The 19,234-nt window shown below is 42.4% G+C and overlaps 1 protein-coding gene across 1 annotated transcript; it reads left to right on the top strand.

Annotated features, from left to right (window-relative positions):
• Positions 1-15,722: 15,722 nt before the first annotated feature.
• On the top strand, positions 15,723-18,664 carry LOC311133222 (cytochrome c oxidase subunit 6C-1-like). Its single transcript, XM_084166709.1, has 4 exons — positions 15,723-15,800; positions 17,269-17,383; positions 18,005-18,136; positions 18,563-18,664. Exons 2-3 carry the CDS (start codon positions 17,279-17,281, stop codon positions 18,128-18,130), a joined length of 231 nt encoding a protein of 76 aa, XP_084022835.1. The 5' UTR covers positions 15,723-15,800; positions 17,269-17,278; the 3' UTR covers positions 18,131-18,136; positions 18,563-18,664.
• Positions 18,665-19,234: the final 570 nt, after the last annotated feature.

The following is a 19,234-nucleotide window of genomic DNA, read 5'->3' as shown; positions in this document are numbered from 1 at the left end:
AACCTTCTTGCCACAGCTCGCATTGATGTGCCATCCTGGATGAGCTGCACTACCTGAGCCACTTGTGTGGGTTGTAGACTCCGTCTCATGCTACCACTAGAGTGAAAGCACCGCCAGCATTCAAAAGTGACCAAAACATCAGCCAGGAAGCATAGGAACTGAGAAGTGGTCTGTGGTCACCACCTGCAAAACCAGTCCTTTATTGGGGGTGTCTTGCTAATCGCCTATAATTTCCACCTGTTGTCTATTCCATTTGCACAACAGCATGTGACATTTATTGTCAATCAGTGTTGCTTCCTAAGTGGACAGTTTGATTTCACAGAAGTGTGATTGACTTGGAGTTACATTGTGTTGTTTAAGTGTTCCCTTTATTTTTTTGAGCAGTGTATAACCCCTAACCTAACTTGAGTTCACTGTCGGTAGCCATTTCCAGTGTGAAATGCTCAGTCCGAAGCCATTCGGCTATGGGTTTCAGAGCCCTATCATAATAATATAAGCCATACCAACCTTTAAAGGTTTTATTTACACCCTCTGGGGTATAACGTGTTGGGCAAAGTGGTATAGGACCGGCTGACCCATATGATGTGGATCATTGTCATGTTATTTGATATACTGTATACGGTTCAGTAAAAATTAACACCATGGTTGCAATTAAACTTTTAAAAGGTAGTTTATAAATGCGAAGAATGTGTTTGTTTTGGGTCCACGACAGTAAGTTAACCAACCTTATGTAAATTAGACACTATTTTATTTTTGAACAACTGGTCAGGGCATAGTTCCATTCAGCTTCAGGCAACTTTTATGTAAGGCTTATATTGACAACCTCTCTCAATCATGCCCAACCAGTGCAGTTCAGTGTTGCTTATCCAATGTTCACTAGATCTATCAATGTAATTACACCCAACACAATGTTGAATAACATTTTTCATTAAAAAACAATTCATTGTGGCTACGAAATAATGGAGTTCATTGCAACTGCAAGGATGTCTGTGTATGACTGGAAGAAAATAAATACAGAGACACAATTACAAAGTGATAAATTGTAAGGTAGTAAAGTATGTTCTTCATAATCAAAGACAAAATACAGGTTGACTTGTTGGCTACATTCACAATACATTTTGAAAATGTTTTTAATATAGTGTCTGCACTGAAACACCTAATTCATTACATAGTGTGGTAAATGAGTTTCCACACATTTACCCAATTTCCAATTCTGATCCGACTCTTTCTATGCCAGCAAAGATTCTGCTCATTGACTACATTTACTGTTTTATATTCTACTCTTTCATCATGCAGTACACATTTGCTGTGCAAAGTAAGGTGCAGTGCTGTTGTTTATCTGGAATTTAGTATGAGTCAGAAACATTTATTCTACTGTCAAAATTGACTACAAAGTGTAAATAGAATAATTCTAGTCATAAAGTCAGTCTCGTCCAAAACCTTTTTGTGAGACTGCTGGTCTTCAAATCAAATCAAATTGTATTGGTCACATACACGTGTTTAGCAGATGTTATTGCGGGTGTAGCGAAATGCTTGTGTTTCTAGCTCCGACAGTGCAGTAATATCTAACAATTTCACAACATATACCCAATACACACAAATATAAGTAAAGCAATGGAATTAAGAATATATAAATAAATATATGGACGAGCAATGTCAGAGAGGCATAGACAAAGATACAGTAGAATAGTATGGAATACTGTATATACATACAGTGGGGAAAAAAAGTATTTAGTCAGCCACCAATTGTGCAAGTTCTCCCACTTAAAAAGATGAGAGAGGCCTGTAATTTTCATCATAGGTACATGTAAACTTTGTAGGATTTTTAATGAATTTATTTGCAAATTATGGTGGAAAATAAGTATTTGGTCAAAAGTTTCTCAATGCTTTGTTATATACCCTTTGTTGGCAATGACACAGGTCAAACATTTTCTGTAAGTCTTCACAAGGTTTTCACACACTGTTGCTGGTATTTTGGCCCATTCCTCCATGCAGATCTCCTCTAGAGCAGTGATGTTTTGGGGCTGTCGCTGGGAAACACGGACTTTCAACTCCCTCCAAAGATTTTCTATGGGGTTGAGATCTGGAGACTGGCTAGGCCACTCCAGGACCTTGAAATGCTTCTTACGAAGCCACTCCTTCGTTGCCCGGGCGGTGTGTTTGGGATCATTGTCATGCTGAAAGACCCAGCCACGTTTCATCTTCAATGCCCTTGCTGATGGAAGGAGGTTTTCACTCAAAATCTCACGATACATGGCCCCATTCATTCTTTCCTTTACACGGATCAGTCGTCCTGGTCCCTTTGCAGAAAAACAGCCCCAAAGCATGATGTTTACACCCCCATGCTTCACAGTAGGTATGGTGTTCTTTGGATGCAACTCAGCATTCTTTGTCCTCCAAACACGACGAGTTGAGTTTTTACCAAAAAGTTATATTTTGGTTTCATCTGACAATATGACATTCTCCCAATCCTCTTCTGGATCATCCAAATGCACTCTAGCAAACTTCAGACGGGCCTGGACATGTACTGGCTTAAGCAGGGGGACACGTCTGGCACTGCAGGATTTGAGTCCCTGGCGGCGTAGTGTGTTACTGATGGTAGGCTTTGTTACTTTGGTCCCAGCTCTCTGTAGGTCATTCACTAGGTCCCCCCGTGTGGTTCTGGGATTTTTGCTCACCGTTCTTGTGATCATTTTGACCCCACGGGGTGAGATCTTGCGTGGAGCCCCAGATCGAGGGAGATTATCAGTGGTCTTGTATGTCTTCCATTTCCTAATAATTGCTCCCACAGTTGATTTCTTCTAACCAAGCTGCTTACCTATTGCAGATTCAGTCTTCCCAGCCTGGTGCATGTCTACAATTTTGTTTCTGGTGTCCTTTGACAGCTCCTTGGTCTTGGCCATAGTGGAGTTTGGAGTGTGACTGTTTGAGGTTGTGGACAGGTGTCTTTTATACTGATAACAAGTTCAAACAGGTGCCATTAATACAGGTAAGAGTGGAGGACAGAGGAGCCTCTTAAAGAAGAAGTTACAGGTCTGTGAGAGCCAGCAATCTTGCTTGTTTGTAGGTGACCAAATACTTATTTTCCACCAGAATTTGCAAATAAATTCATTAAAAATCCTACAATGTGATTTTCTGGAATTTTTTTCTCAATTTGTCTGTCATAGTTGACGTGTACCTATGATGAAAATTACAGGCCTCTCTCATCTTTTTAAGTGGGAGAACTTGCACAATTGGTGGCTGACTAAATATTTTTTTGCCCCACTGTATAGCGACTGAAATGACTACAACACTTAACAAAGAGATGCAGTTGGTTTCAGAATGGGTGGCAAGGAATAAGTTAGTCCTAATATTTCAAAAACTAAAAGCACTGTATTTGGGACAAATCATTCACTAAACCCTAAACCTCAACTAAATCTTGTAATGAATAATGAGGAAATTGAGCAAGTTGAGGTGACTAAACTGCTTGGAGTAACACTGGATTGTCATGGTCAAACCCTGTTGATACAACAGTAGCTAAGATGGGGAGAAGTCTGTCCACAATAAAGCGCTGCTCTGTCTTCTTGACAACACTGTCAACAAGGCAGGTACTACAGACCCTAGTTTTGTCGCTCCTGGACTACTGTTCAATCGTGTGGTCAGGTGCCACAAAGATGGACTCAGGAAAATTGCAATTGGCTCAGAACAGGGCAGCGCGGCTGGCCCTTAAATGTACACGGAGAGCTAAAATTAATTATATGCATGTCAATCTCTCATGGCTCAAAGCGGAGGAGAGATTGACTTCATCACTACTTGTTTTTGTAAGAGGTGTTGACAAGCTGAATGGACCGAGCTGTCTGTTTAAATTACTAGCACACAGCTCGGACATCCATGCATTCCCCACAAGACATGCCACCAGAGGTGTCTTCACAATCGCCAAGTCCAGAACAGACTATGGGAGGCGCACAGTACTACATAGACCCATGACTACATGGAACTCTATTCCACATCAGGTACAGTGCATTCAGAAAGTATTTAGACCCCTTGACTTTTTTCAGATTTTGTTACCCCCCAGGTCAACAGTTCTAGGCCCTCTCCTATTCTCGCTATACACCAAGTCACTTGGCTCTGTCATATCCTCACATGGCCTTTCCTATCATTGCTCCGCAGACGACACACAATTAATCTTCTCCTTTCCCCCTTCTGATAACCAGGTGGCGAATCGCATCTCTGCATGTCTGGCAGACATATCAGTGTGGATGACGGATCACCACCTCAAGCTGAACCTCGGCAAGACGGAGCTGCTCTTCCTCCCAGGGAAGGACTGCCCGTTCCATGATCTCGCCATCACGGTTGACAACTCTGTTGTGTCCTCCTCCCAGAGTCAAAGAGCCTTGGCGTGACCCTGGACAACACCCTGTCGTTCTCCGCTAACATCAAGGCGGTGACCCGATCCTGTAGGTTCATGCTCTACAACATTCGCAGAGTACGACCCTGCCTGACACAGGAAGCGGCACAGGTCCTAATCCAGGCACTTGTCATCTCCCGTCTGGATTACTGCAACTCGCTGTTGGCTGGGCTCCCTGCCTGTGCCATTAAACCCCTACAACGCCGCAGCCCGTCTGGTGTTCAACCTTCCTAAGTTCTCTCACGTCACCCCGCTCCTCCGCACTCTCCACTAGCTTCCAGTTGAAGTTCGCATCTGCTACAAGACCATGGTGCTTGCCTACGGAGCTGTGAGGGGAACGGCACCTCCGTACCTTCAGGCTCTGATCAGTCCCTACACCCAAACGAGGGCATTGCGTTCATCCACCTCTGGCCTGCTGGCTCCCCTACCTCTGCGGAAGCACAGTTCCCGCTCAGCCCAGTCAAAACTGTTCGCTGCTCTGGCACCCCAATGGTGGAACAAGCTCCCTCACGACGCCAGGACAGCGGAGTCACTCACCACCTTCCGGAGACACTTGAAACCCCACCTCTTTAAGGAATAACTGGGATAGGATAAAGTAATCCTTCTACCCCCCCTTACCCCACCCCCAAAAAAATAAATAACAATAATAATATTGTAAAGTGGTTGTCCCACTGGCTATCATAAGGTGAATGCACCAATTTGTAAGTCGCTCTGGATAAGAGCGTCTGCTAAATGACGAAAATGTAATGTAAAATGTTACATCACAGCCTTATTCTAAAATGGATTAAATTAATGTTTTTCCTCATCAATCTACACACAATACCCCAAAATGACAAAGCGAAAACAGGTTTTTAGAAAAAACAAAAAAACAGAAAGACCTCATTTACATAAGTATTCAGACCCTTGGCTATGAGACTCGAAATTGAGCTCAAGTGCATCCTGTTTCCATTGATCATCCTTGAGATGTTTCTACAACTTAATTTACGTGTGGTAAATTCAATTGATTGGACATGATTTGGAAAGGCACACACCTGTCTATATAAGGTCCCACAGTTGACAGTGCATGTCAGAGCAGAAACCAAGCCACGACGTCAAATAAATTGTCCGTAGAGCTCAGAGACAGGATTGCGTCGAGGCACAGATCTGGGGAAGGGTACCAAAACATTTCTGCAGCATTGAAGGTCCCCAAGAACACAGTGGCCTCTATCATTCTTAAATGGAAGAAGTTTGGAACCACCAAAACTCTTCCTAGAGCTGGCCGCCCGGCCAAACTGAGCAATCGGGGGAGAAGGGCCTTGGTCAGGGAGGTGACCAAGAACCCGATGGTCACTCTGACAGAGTTCCTCTGTGGAGATGGGAGAACCTTCCAGAAGGACAACCATCCATGCAGCACTCCACCAATCAGGCCTTTATGGTAGAGTGGCCAGACGGAAGCCACTCCTCAGTAAAAGGCACATGACAGCCCACTTGGAGTTTTCAAAAAAGGCACCTAAAGGACTCTCAGACCATGAGAAACAAGATTCTCTGGTCTGATGAAACCAAGATTGAACTCTTTTGCCTGAATGCCAAGCGTCACGTCTGAAGGAAACCTGGCACCATCCCTACGGTGAAGCATGGTGGTGACAGCATCATGCTGTGGGGATGTTTTTCAGCGGCAGGGACTGCGAGATTAGTCAATATCGAGCACACAGCCAAGACAATGCAGGAGTGGCTTCGGGACAAGTGTCTGAATGTCCTTGAGTGGCCCAGCCAGAGCCTGGACTTGAACCCGATCGAACATCTCTGGAGAGACCTGAAAATAGCTGTGCAGCGACGTTCCCCATCAAACCTTACAGAGCTTGAGAGGATCTGCAGAGAAGAATGGGAGAAACTCCCCAAATACAGGTGTGCCAAGCTTGTAGCGAGAAGACTCAAGGCTGTAATTGCTGCCAAAGGTGCTTCAACAAATTACTGAGTAAAGGGTCTGAATACTTATGTAAATATAATATTTCAGTTTTTTTATTTTTAATGAATTTGCAACAATGTCTAAACCGGTTTTTGCTTCATCATTATGGGGTATTGTGTGTAGATTGATGAGGGAAAAATGTGGAAAAAGTGAAGGGGTCTGAATACTTTCTGAATGTACTGTACATGGGAACGTCTCTTCTTAGAGATTGACACAGATAAGGTATGTTTGAACCTTGCGATAGCCCACAGATGTTCTGCCATCTAGACAATGTCATAAATCGTGATTGAGTCATCATACAGGGTCTCACACGCCAGCCAGTCACCAGTAACGAGTATATCACCTTCTCTCATTCTTCCACTAGAGTAGTCATTTCTGGGAAACAAATGAAAAATCAAAGGGCCCATGCGGAGCTTCGAAACCAATTGTTTATTTATTTTTTACCGATGCCACTCATAAAAAGCAGAAGATTGTAAATATCATTAATCACAATGGTTAGCCTATGCAAATTAATGGGAAAACATTCCAAGCGTATTAATAAGACTACATTTAGCCTAATTGGTAACATCCATGTCAGGCTAATGTTTGTCCAATCCAGATTAAATATAGGCTTTCATGTGTATCAAATCTGTAGGCGATAGTGGGCTAAATCAATTAGAAATATAGCTGAAATGTTCAGGCTTTGTCATGATCTGTGATCAAAATAGGCTGGGGTGTTTTTGGTTCCGTTTAGGCTAAAGTTATGCTTAAGAACGCAACTGCACTGAAATGAATAGCCTGATTCAATGCGATCTGTTAAGCTGTTTGGTCTTTGAATAGACACATACCACTTTTATACCGACTCTATCCTTTTGGTCTTGCTATAGGCATAGCCTAACTCTAAATTGCAGAGCATTTAATAAAACAACCATATTTTCCTGTGATAATGACACTTGCTTTTCCTTTAAAAGTTAATGTTTTCGTAAATCTATAGGCCTACCAAGAACCCATGTTGAGGCTGAGCAAGACCTTCGATAGGCTAGTAGACTACGCAAAAATAATCGTGGAGTTAATCATTGTTATACAGTGAGGGAAAAAAGTATTTGATCCCCTGCTGATTTTGTACGTTTGCCCACTGACAAAGAAATGATCAGTCTATAATTTTAATGGTAGGTTTATTTGAACAGTGAGAGACAGAATAACAACAACAAAATCCAGAAAAACGCATGTCAAAAATGTTATAAATTGATTTGCATTTTAATGAGGGAAATTAGTATTTGACCCCCTCTCAATCAGAAACATTTCTGGCTCCCAGGTGTCTTTTATACAGGTAACGAGCTGAGATTAGGAGCACACTCTTAAAGGGAGTGCTCCTAATCTCAGTTTGTTACCTGTATAAAAGACACCTGTCCACAGAAGCAATCAATCAATCAGATTCCAAACTCTCCACCATGGCCAAGACCAAAGAGCTCTCCAAGGATGTCAGGGACAAGATTGTAGAACTACACAAGGCTGGAATGGGCTACAAGACCATCGCCAAGCAGCTTGGTGAGAAGGTGACAACAGTTGGTGCGATTATTCGCAAATGGAAGAAACACAAAATAACTGTCAATCTCCCTCGGCCTGGGGCTCCATGCAAGATCTCACCTCGTGGAGTTGCAATGATCATGAGAATGGTGAGGAATCAGCCCAGAACTACACGGGAGGATCTTGTCAATGATCTCAAGGCAGCTGGGACCATAGTCACCAAGAAAACAATTGGTAACACACTACGCCGTGAAGGACTGAAATCCTGCAGCGCCCGCAAGGTCCCCCTGCTCAAGAAAGCACATATACAGGCCCGTCTGAAGTTTGCCAATGAACATCTGAATGATTCAGAGGAGAATTGGGTGAAAGTGTTGTGGTCAGATGAGACCAATATCGAGCTCTTTGGCATCAACTCAACTCGCCGTGTTTGGAGGAGGAGGAATACTGCCTATGACCCCAAGAACACCATCCCCACCGTCAAACATGGAGGTGGAAACATTATGCTTTGGGGGTGTTTTTCTGCTAAGGGACATAATTCTGGCTAAGGGGACAGGACAACTTCACCGCATCAAAGGGACGATGGACGGGGCCATGTACCGTCAAATCTTGGGTGAGAACCTCCTTCCCTCAGCCAGGGTATTGAAAATGGGTCGTGGGTGGGTATTCTAGCATGACAATGACCCAAAACAAACGGCCAAGGCAACAAAGGAGTGGCTCAAGAAGAAGCACATTAAGGTCCTGGAGTGGCCTAGCCAGTCTCCAGACCTTAATCCCATAGAAAATCTGTGGAGGGAGCTGAAGGTTCGAGTTGCCAAACGTCAGCCTCGAAACCTTAAAGACTTGTAGAAGATCTGCAAAGAGGAGTGGGACAAAATCCCCCCTGAGATGTGTGCAAACCTGGTGGCCAACTACAAGAAACATCTGACCTCTGTGATTGCCAACAAGGGTTTTGCCACCAAGTACTAAGTCATGTTTTGCAGAGGGGTCAAATACTTATTTCCCTCATTAAAATGCAAATCAATTCATAACATTTTTGCCATGCTTTTTGCCATGCTTTACGGTGGGAACTACACACACGGAGATCATTCGTTCACCCACACCGCCTCTCACAAAGACACGGCGGTTGGAACCAAAAATCGCCAATTTGGACTCCAGACCAAAGTACAAATTTCCACCTGTCTAACCTCCATTGCTCGTGTTTCTTGGCCCAAGCAGGTCTCTTCTTATTATTGGTGTCCTTTAGTAGTGATTTCTTTGCATCAATTCGACCATGAAGGCCAGTTGATGTTGAGATGTGTCTGTGACATGAACTCTGTGAACCATTTATTTGGGCTGCAATTTCTGAGGCTGGTAACTCTAATGAACTTATCCTCTGCAGCAGAGCTAATTCTGGCTCTTCCATTCCTGTGGCAGTCCTCGTGAGAGCCAGTTTCATCATAGAGATTGATGGTTTTTGCGACTGCACTTGAAGAAACTTTCAAAGTTCTTGAAATGTTCCGTATTGACTGACCTTCATGTCTTAAAGTAATGATGGACTGTCGTTTCTCTTTGCTTATTTGAGCTGTTCTTGCCATAATATGGACTTGGTCTTTTACCAAATAGGGCTATCTTCTGTATACCCCACTACCTTGTCACAACACAACTGATTGGCTCAAACGCACTAAGGAAAGAAATTCCACAAATTAACTTTTAAAAAGGCACACCTGTTAATTGAAATGCATTCCAGGTGACTACCTCCTGAAGCTGGTTGAGAGAATGCCAAGAGTGTGCAAAGCTGTCATCAAGGCAAAGGGTGGCTATTTGAAGAATCTCAAATATAAAATATATTTTCATTTGTTTAACACTTTTTTGGCTACTACATGATTCCATATGTGTTATTTCATAGTTTTGATGTCTTCACTATTATTCTACAATGTAGAAAATAGTAAAAAAATAAAGAAAACCCCTTGAATTAGTAGGTGTGTCCAAACATTTGACAGGTAGTGTAGATATCATGTAGATGTTAAGGTGTTCATGGTGAGATCTTTCATAATAAACTTCACGCAAACTGACACATGACGTGACCTGTCAGTATCACGTGTTCACAACGTGAGCACTACGTCTACATGACGTGTACGTGTCACTTGACATTGTATTTGAAATATTGTGAAAAGCCTGTTTTGTCTGCATGCTGTTTGTTCAATGACAGATTTGCCATGCGTACCCAACTGTAGGCTATGCCTTGTTATTGGGCTACACTCCACAGCTAGGTTATTTTTTTAAAAGAAGCTACTGATCCTCTGGGGCAAAATTATAGGCTTTCTTATGGTGTAGTAGGCTATTCTGAATTATTTAATTTAGTAACTCAAAAAAAAAATCTAAATGTATTTCAATTTATCAGGGGCGCTGCAGCTCCTCCAGAACCCTTAGAGCGGCTATGATTCTATAAGGAAATAAATGATGAAGTGCAACGCTGGAGAGATGTCTATCAGAGCAGAGAGAGGGAGTGAGATCATAGAAAGTGAATCTCATTCTAGTTCTGTGAGATACAGGCAGACTTTTCACACAACCAAGGCCACGCATTGGTCTCAAACACAGGTTACAATGTTGCGCAAACCAGAAACCCGGGCCGGCCCAACCCGAATCAACTCTTAGAATATCAGTCACGGGCTTCCGTCTGGCCACTCTACCATAAAGGCCTGATTGGTGGAATGCTGCAGAGATGGTTGTCCTTCTGGAAGGTTCTCCCTTCTCCACAGAGGAACTCTGGAGCTCTGTCAAAGTCAAGGGGTCTGAATACTTTCCGAATGCACTGTATGTGTGTATGTAAATGTATCTATGTCTCTCTGGGTCTATCTGCCCTTTCCTTGCTGTGTTTGGTCCTCTCCTTTCTGCCTCCGTCTCTGTTTGGTGCAAGCTGCAGCAACCTTATGACGAACTTCTCCGTCTCTCCATCTCAATAATGTTTATTGGTCAGTTGTTTGACATACTAGTCTGGAAAATATTGCATTGAAAGACATTGGTCCATAGATGCCACATATTAAGTTTCATCCATTTCGGCCCTGTGGTTCCGGAGATGTCATTTATGTGTTTTTCAAAAATTCAAAATGGCGAAAAATCCATCACGGCAGACCTTGTGGGTCCTTGAGGCAAATTTGTTCCTTGTAAGAAGAGGGAACTAAGCACAGAATTTCAGGACTCTATGTCAGGGATAGGCAACTGACCTAGAGGCAAAGGCCTCGGATCAATTTCCATCGGAAAATAACTATTTTCTGTGATCTATTTTCAGGCTATGTCATAATAGTATTCGAATTCCTAATTCTATGGTCAGGCTACGGTCTGTCTCTCACACCAGTCTCTCTTATCTTGTGTCCCCTGCCCAGTGTTCATGGATACAGCACTCAGATGATAAACATATGTTCCGTGCTATTTTAAGATCCTTTGGACGTCCCCACACCATTGAAGTTGACATTTTAAAAGGGTTATGGTTAGGTAAGGGATTTGGTTACGTGTAAGGGTTAAGGTTATGGTTATGGTTTAGGGTAGGGACGTCCCAAGGAATTCAGTTAGCACTGGTGATAAACATATTGGAGCTATGGAAGCAAGGATTGGCCATCCATTATATAAATTGTTTAGTTTTAACCAAGTTTTGAGGCTATACAGTGTTATTTTTTTCAGTTAATCTAAGCTCAACAAGCATTTATAATTTATTTTCTTCAAGAATCAATGGGTATACAGTGCCCAGCTTTTGAGTATTTGGCACACGTGGTGAAAGGTGGAGACAGTCCATCAGAGAAGCTGAGGGTGGAGAGAGAGTCAGCTGGTAGGGAGACAAACAAAAATACATGTATTGTAGAGTCAGCTGGTAGGGAGACAAACAAAAATACATGTATTGTAGAGCACATCACTTTACAGTGGGGTTTATCGGTGGTTGGCATCCAAGCCTTGGTAGCAGATTATCAAATGGAAGATAGAGGCCTATGCCTGCGTTCGCTGGGCACGCTCCACTATTGATAGGCCTACGTTTTTAGAAAAAAATATATTATAACTCCTAGGCTGTAACAACACAGTGCAATGAGGAATTTATTATTGTTAGTACACAATTATTGTCTAGGCTGTAAACTGCAGTGATTTAGGATAATTTGAATAACCGCTCAAACGTCCTTTTGTGTTTCATGCCGAATTAAAGCCCTGATTATACAACCATTTGGATCAGTTACGGGTTTATTCTCGACAGTTTACAAGGTCCAGAAAATGACATTAGGCCACTCATACGGTGTATTTTGCCAGGATGTATCGGCGTTTACAGATAGGCCTACTATAGAAAAATAGGCTATAGACCAGGGGTGTCAAACGTCCGGCCCACGGGCCGGATCAGGCCCGCAAACGGGTTTAATCCGGCCCGCGAGATGATTTTGTAAAGTATAAAAATGAGCTGCAATTTTTCAATAAAAGAAACTGCTGTTCCAATTGTGTCCACTCGATGGCGCAATAGCAATTGTGTTAAGCAAGCAAACTGTTTATACCGGGGCAGAGCAAATAGGTCAAGCAAGTGCAGCCAGTCTGGATGAGCTACTTTGTTTTGCCCGCGATATTTATTACGGCTTCTACTTTTAACATTATGTGCTTTGGCACCCTCATTGCCCCAATATGTCTCTGTTAAAAAAGAGAAAAGTGGACGCAGAGTGTAGAGTGTTCCAAGAAAAATTGTCATCCTTCTATTTATTCACGGAATTGAATGGGAAAGCTGTATGTTTGGTGTGTTCACAGCATGTTGCAGTGCTGAAAGAATATAACCTTCGTCGCCACTATGTGAGTCTTCATGCCGACAAATATGACAACTTTCAAGGACAGCGGAGAAGAGAGAAGGTGAATGAACTGTTGGTGGGTCTGAAGAAACAGCAGTCTGTGTTTACTCACAGCCGAGACATCAGTGACGCTGCAGTGAAAGCTAGCTACCTCATTGCTAATGAAATCGCAGTGGCTTCAAAACCATTTAGTGAGGGTGAATTTGTAAAAACATGCATGATGAAGGCAGCAGAGATTGTGTGCCCTGAAAAGCACCAGGCTTTTGCAAATATCAGCCTGACAAGAAACACAGTTGCAGACAGGATTTCCGATCTTTCAGTGGATTTGGACAGCCAGTTGAAGCAAAAAGTAAAGTCATTTATTGCGTTTTCGGTTGCAATTGATGAAAGCACGGACATTACAGATGTTGCACAACTGGCCATTTTCATCCGCGGAGTTGATGACACATTGACCGTCACCGAGGAGTTCGTGGAGTTGGTGCCGATGACAGATACAACGACAGCAGCTGATATTTTCACTGCACTCGTCGGCGCGCTGGACAGGGTCGGAGTGGACTGGTCCCGCGCTGTCAGCCTGGCTACTCAATTATCGGGAAAAAAGCAGGCGTTGTGACAAAGTTCAGAGAGAAAGTGCAATCTAAAAATGGAGGACGTGATTTTTGGACTTTTCACTGTATTTTGCACCAGGAGGCTTTGTGTTGCAAGTCATTAAAGATGGATAACGTCATGAAGGTGGTCATCCAAACTGTTAATTTCATCCGATCCAGAAGCCTGAATCACCGTCAGTTTGACAGCCTTCTCAGAGAGAAAGACCACATCTATGGCCTGCCATACCACACTGAGGTAAGATGGTTAAGCCGAGGTGCTGTGCTGAGGCGTTTCTTTGATTTACGAGAAGAAATCGAACAGTTCATGGAAGAAAAGGGCAAACCAGTGTTAGAATTTAATTCCGCAGAATGGATGCAGGACCTTGCATTTATGGTGGATGTTACAGAGCACCTGAATAACTTGAACAAACAGCTGCAAGGGTGCAACAAAGTTGCCACGCAGTATTATGACAGCATACGTTCTTTCAAGTTGAAGCTGTCATTGTGGGAGACGCAACTCGCCGGTGGTGATGCAGCTCACTTCCCCTGTCTGAAAAATGTGTGCGCGACCCAACATGTGGCAGACATGAAGCGGTTCAAAGATAAAATAACGGGACTGTTAAGGGAGTTTGAGCAACGCTTTCAGATTTTTGGTGAACTGGAGAAAGACTTCAAAGTTTTTTGTTCGCCATTCACCGTGAATCCCTCTGATCTGCCCGTCAGCATCCAACTTGAAATAATAGACTTGCAGTGTGACTCGGATTTGAAGGGCAAATTTGCCGCAGCTGGCTTGGACACATTTTATCAGAATCTCTTGCCAGGTTACCCCAACTTGACAGCCCTCGCTGCAAAACTGTTGTGCATGTTTGGAACCACATATCTTTGTGAGCAAGTTCTCTGTAATGAGCATAAATAAAACAAAGCTGCGCTCAAGGCTCACGCACAAGCACTTGAATCACATCCTGAAGTTGGCTGCCACTCAGGATGTGACGCCTGATATTGATGCGCTGGTGAAAGCTAAAAGATGCCAGGTATCAGGAGTCAAATAAACTATGCAACCCCACTTAAAGTGCTGCATGATACACCCTGATATAGTTCTGTGATCTGTGATATACTTCTGTGAATCACTGAGGCATTGTGTGTTTGTGTGTTGTTTGTCCTCAGAATTTCAAATAACTTGAGGTGTTTTATGATTAATAGTGATGTTGTGCTTTTGGACACACTGTCCTCAGGCTCCAGATTTATGTTTATATGTTTTTATGTTGATGTGCTATTGTTTTTAATTGATTTTATTTTATTTTTATATTTAACCTATTCTTGACTCTGTGGTTCTTGCACTTGTTTGGGGAACAGGATTTCATTATTTGTATCTACATTTCTGCCTGAGAAATGACACCCTGATATAGTTCTGTGATCTGTGAAACAGTTATGTGAATCACTGAGGCATTGTGTGTTTGTGTGTTCTTTTTCTTTAGAATTTTCAAATAAACTTGAGGTGTTTTATGATTAATAGTGATGTTGTGCTTGTACTATTTTGGACACACTGTCCTCAGGCTCCAGCTTTATGTTTTATGTTGATAGTATTAAAACAAAGAAAACAATCTGAAGTTGTTGTTTTTAAGTTATATATACCATGATTTTACCGGTCCGGCCCACTTGGGAATAGATTTTCCTCCATGTGGCCCCTGAGCTAAAATGAGTTTGACACCCCTGCTATAGACTATGACAGAGATGTGCTGTCTGTTGTGGATCATGTATCCCAAATCGTCCTATAATTAACGTGGCCACCAGGATATGCCTAAACATCGCTAATGCCATTATATTTAAACCAGGATTGGCCGAAGGACTGAAATTAATACAATTAGTGTGAGTGGAGTTTTAAAAAAATCTGTAGTAGATTCTAATTAATTTATAGCATATGTTCTCTACGGTCCTTCTCCATCTAATAGCCTAATGGGACGAATTTTAGCTTGCAAATGACCTAGCAAATTTGAGGTTAAATTATTACATTAATTAGTTTTTTGTTCTTCCACCACCTGCCGAATAAAAACCTCATATGGCCCTACTTCTGAAAAAGTTAATCGGGACAGATATGCTGAAGTGGACTCGGCCCAAGTACCATTAGCCGGAACCCAGAGTAATATGATTCTGCCGGAGTCGATGCCGAGTCTCAAACGGAATAGGCCCTAACCCACCGTGTTGACTGTGGTCAGTCACACAGCTTTTAATTTGAAGACAGCTAGCACACGTATCCTGTTGCAGCCCATCCTCTCTACGACAACACCGTCTTTGTTCATTAATTCAATCTTGTGGACGACATATTAAAAATTAATTAATGCAGTCGAAATGATTATCCGTCTTAGTTGTTTAAATTCGGATATTGATTGAACGAACCATTCACGGATCGATCGAGAACCCTGCACTAGGGCATCTCTGATAATTTTTGTGGCCATGATATTTCGCGTGTCCTGGGTTGGCCCCTTTAATTACTCTGACTGTCCCTCCGCTTGTCCAGTAGTATTCTATCCGAAAGATCAACGCATCAGAGCAGCGCTAACATATTTTGGTGAAGGTCGTGAGTTCTTCTTGTAAGTATTTAGTAAATGTGAACACTAAATTGAATACTTTCCATCTAACCTGTACAGAAAATATATATTTCAAGGTGTTGAACTGTTATGATTCTGTCCATTGTATAGTCAAATTGTAATTGTCGACATTGCCCTCTAGTTTGTTGCGAAGTTTGCTAGGTAGCTCCTTTAGCCAGGTAGGCATAGGCTACTTTGTAGTTATAATAATTGCCTGTCCATCGATCCGAAAACGGTTAGGCTATCATTAGCATCTCTAACTACTACACAAAGTGGTAGACATATAGGCCCTTCGCGTACCGCACACAGCAGGGCTCGACATTCGGCACATTGGGCCAGTACCAACTGGAAGCTATTGGGTCTGGTCAAGATCTGACAGGAACGCGAATGATGCGTTCATAATTTCAGTAGCATGTGATTTTATCTTTCATTTGCGGGCTGAGCAAGTAGCTTATACAGTGTTCATACAGACATTGGAAAGTCAAATTCAAGGATTTTCCAAGCACTTAATTGTAATAATTTAAGGACCTACGTTTTATATTTGTTGTAATAGTCTATAGGAAAAACATCTCCCAAATGTATGCAAAAAAGTATGCATTACCACTTTAAGAATAATGCGTCTTTTAATAGGCCTACCTAATGGCATTATGCATTGACATTCACATAATTTTTTACATTGTCATATGACCACATTGCCTAACTAAATAGACAGCATGCTCCTGACAGAAACACGCTAATGAAGTCTGTCCATGTATAGTCAGTCTCGCCATTTGATATATTGAAGAGTTGTTGAGGGGTTACTGTATCATGTTTTAAAACGAGAAAGCAACCAAAAACCAGGTTCCCTTTGTATGGAAAACATTTGATGTGTTGCGCAGTAGAACTTCTAAATCGGCTACCATAACTTCAATGACTTTTCAAGGACCAAAGAGCCTAGAGGAAATGTCTGATTTTCAAGGTAGGCTGTGATGACTGAATTGCGCATCGCATATATTCAACCAAGACTTGGAACTTTTTAAATAACTTGTTTGTATACCCATTCTTGCCTTAGCATTTACTGGTAGAGCTATCATAACTTGGAACATCTTTCCTACCCCTAATGCTGTTGGTCTTTGCTCCACGCAACAACCAGCTGTTTGAGAGCTGTGTGCTCTCTGCCCGACATATTGTCTATAGCAGGGATGGGCAAATTTGAGTGTGGGGATCACAAAAAATCTGAACTCATCATGAGGGGCCGCAGTTGCTCGTTGGTCTGCATAGCCCCCCCCAAAAAAAATAATTCTAAACATTTTGCCATGGGGTGTATCCTTGGGATATGTTTTTTCAACAGTAAAAGTTCAAACATTGCTGGAGGATGTCTCGAACTACAACCATATCAATAATTTTCTTGACATAAGGACATTTCTGAAAGCAGCATTGTTTTACTTCAACCTAAATAAATCATGTTCCATTTCTCTTCTGAACTTTCCAGGTATTCCACAATGTCTCTGGCTAAGCCTGCAATGCGAGGACTCCTCGGGAAGCGTCTGAGGTTCCACTTGCCCATCGCCTTCGCCCTGTCATTGGTGGCTGCAGCAGCTTTCAAGGTCAGCTGATATTAATATTTTGCAGAATTATTTCATGTTTTCTCTTAAGCCGGCCCGGGATATCAGCAAGGCGGCCGCATTAAGGTAGCCTGGCGGGTAGGAGCGTTGGGCCAGTAGCCGAAAAGTTGCTTGATCAAATCCCAGAGCTGACAAGGTCAAAATATGTCATTCTGCCCCTGAGCAAGACAGTTAACCCACTGTTACCCGGGCACCCTGATTCAGAGGGGTTGGGTTAAATGCGGAAGACACATTTCAGTTGAATGCATTCAGTTGTACAACTGACTAGGTATCCCCCTTTCCCTTAAAATGTTCTAGGTAGGAAAAACCCTGGGGAGAGAAGTGTAAAATGGAAGGGTTAAAGTCCATCATGGAATTTATGTTATTTTACATTTTAGTCATTTAGCAGACGCTCTTATCCAGAGCGACTTACAGTTTAGTGAATGCATACAATTTCATACTGGCCCCCCGTGGGAATCGAACCCACAACCCTGGCGTTGCAAGCGCCATGCTCTACCAACTGAGCTATCACATTGAATGGATCTCTTCAGGAATGGGCATGATGTTGTTTTAAATGAGTAAATACTTCATTCTGATGAGGTCATTTTGTCTTTCTCTTCTCAGTACGGTGTAACAGAGCCCAGGAAACAGGCCTATGCTGATTTCTACAAACAATATGTTGCCACAAAGGAGTTCAACAACATGAGGGAAGCTGGCATTTTTGAAAGTGTCAGGCCAGCTGGCGAATAAACCCCTGTGAGTATTTTGCAACCCATTAGGCATCATTTCTTCTTCTATCTTCTATCTATTCTATCTATTAGGCCAGTGTTCTTCACTTCTTGTCCCAGAGGTCTTGAGTGTGTGCAGGCTTTTGTCCTTGCCAGCGGCACACCGGGGTTGTGTTCTGTAGGCACAAGTCAGTAGACATTTTTTCAAAATGTGTAACTCACTTTTCCTACAAGTGTGCAAATATTTCAAAATGTTGCCCACTGAACACGCCCTTGAATCATCAAAACAAGATCTTTAGATGATTAGTTGAGTTAAGTTTGTTGGTGCTGGGGGACAAAAGCGGTCCTCTTGGACCTGGAGTGGATGGCTTTGTAATCAATTATTGTCCAATGTTCATTGTTATAGCTGCAATACTGTGCAATATCTTATGGTATGTCCCTTTTTGTATTACAGGTTGCATCCCATTGTGCATTCCTAGTCTGACGTTCCTGCACTGTGATTTACTGATCGAAATATTGCTGTTATGTTCTCATAAATAAACTATTCTCTATGGTGCCTCTGCCTCATCGTTTTGATTTATCACAAAAAGCAGTGTTGTGATAGAGAAACAGTTTTGCTCAAGAAAGCAACATGGCTTGTTGTGGAAGGGTTCATCGTCAGTTGTTTATGCATAAATTAAATTGCTACTACATCACCTTCATTCTGGAACTGGGTGGAAGTATGGTACTGTAAAGATGGTGGAATCATGTTCTATCACACAAGTGAAATACATTTATTTACATGAATAACATCCTTGCTATAGGTACCATAATAGGCTATAGGTAGGTATCCACCTATTTCTGACTACTGTGAGGATCCAGCCTTGCAGCGCCCTCTGTGTGTTGGGCCCGGGAGAGGCTATATAGATTGTTCTTTCTTGTATTTATTATGGATCCCCATTACTATTCCTGGGGTCCAGAAAAATGAAGGTTGTTTATACAATAAAAAATAAAAATTACAATACATTCACAACACACTGTGCCCTTAGTCCCCTACTCTACCACTACCACATATCTACACTACAAAATCCACGTGTACGTGTGTGTATGCATGTGTCTGTGCCTATGTTTGTGTTGCTTCACAGTC

This window comes from Coregonus lavaretus (assembly GCF_964263955.1).
Source record: "Coregonus lavaretus genome assembly, chromosome: 8".
NCBI lineage: Eukaryota > Metazoa > Chordata > Actinopteri > Salmoniformes > Salmonidae > Coregonus > Coregonus lavaretus.
This window is presented reverse-complemented; position numbering and strand designations above follow the sequence as displayed.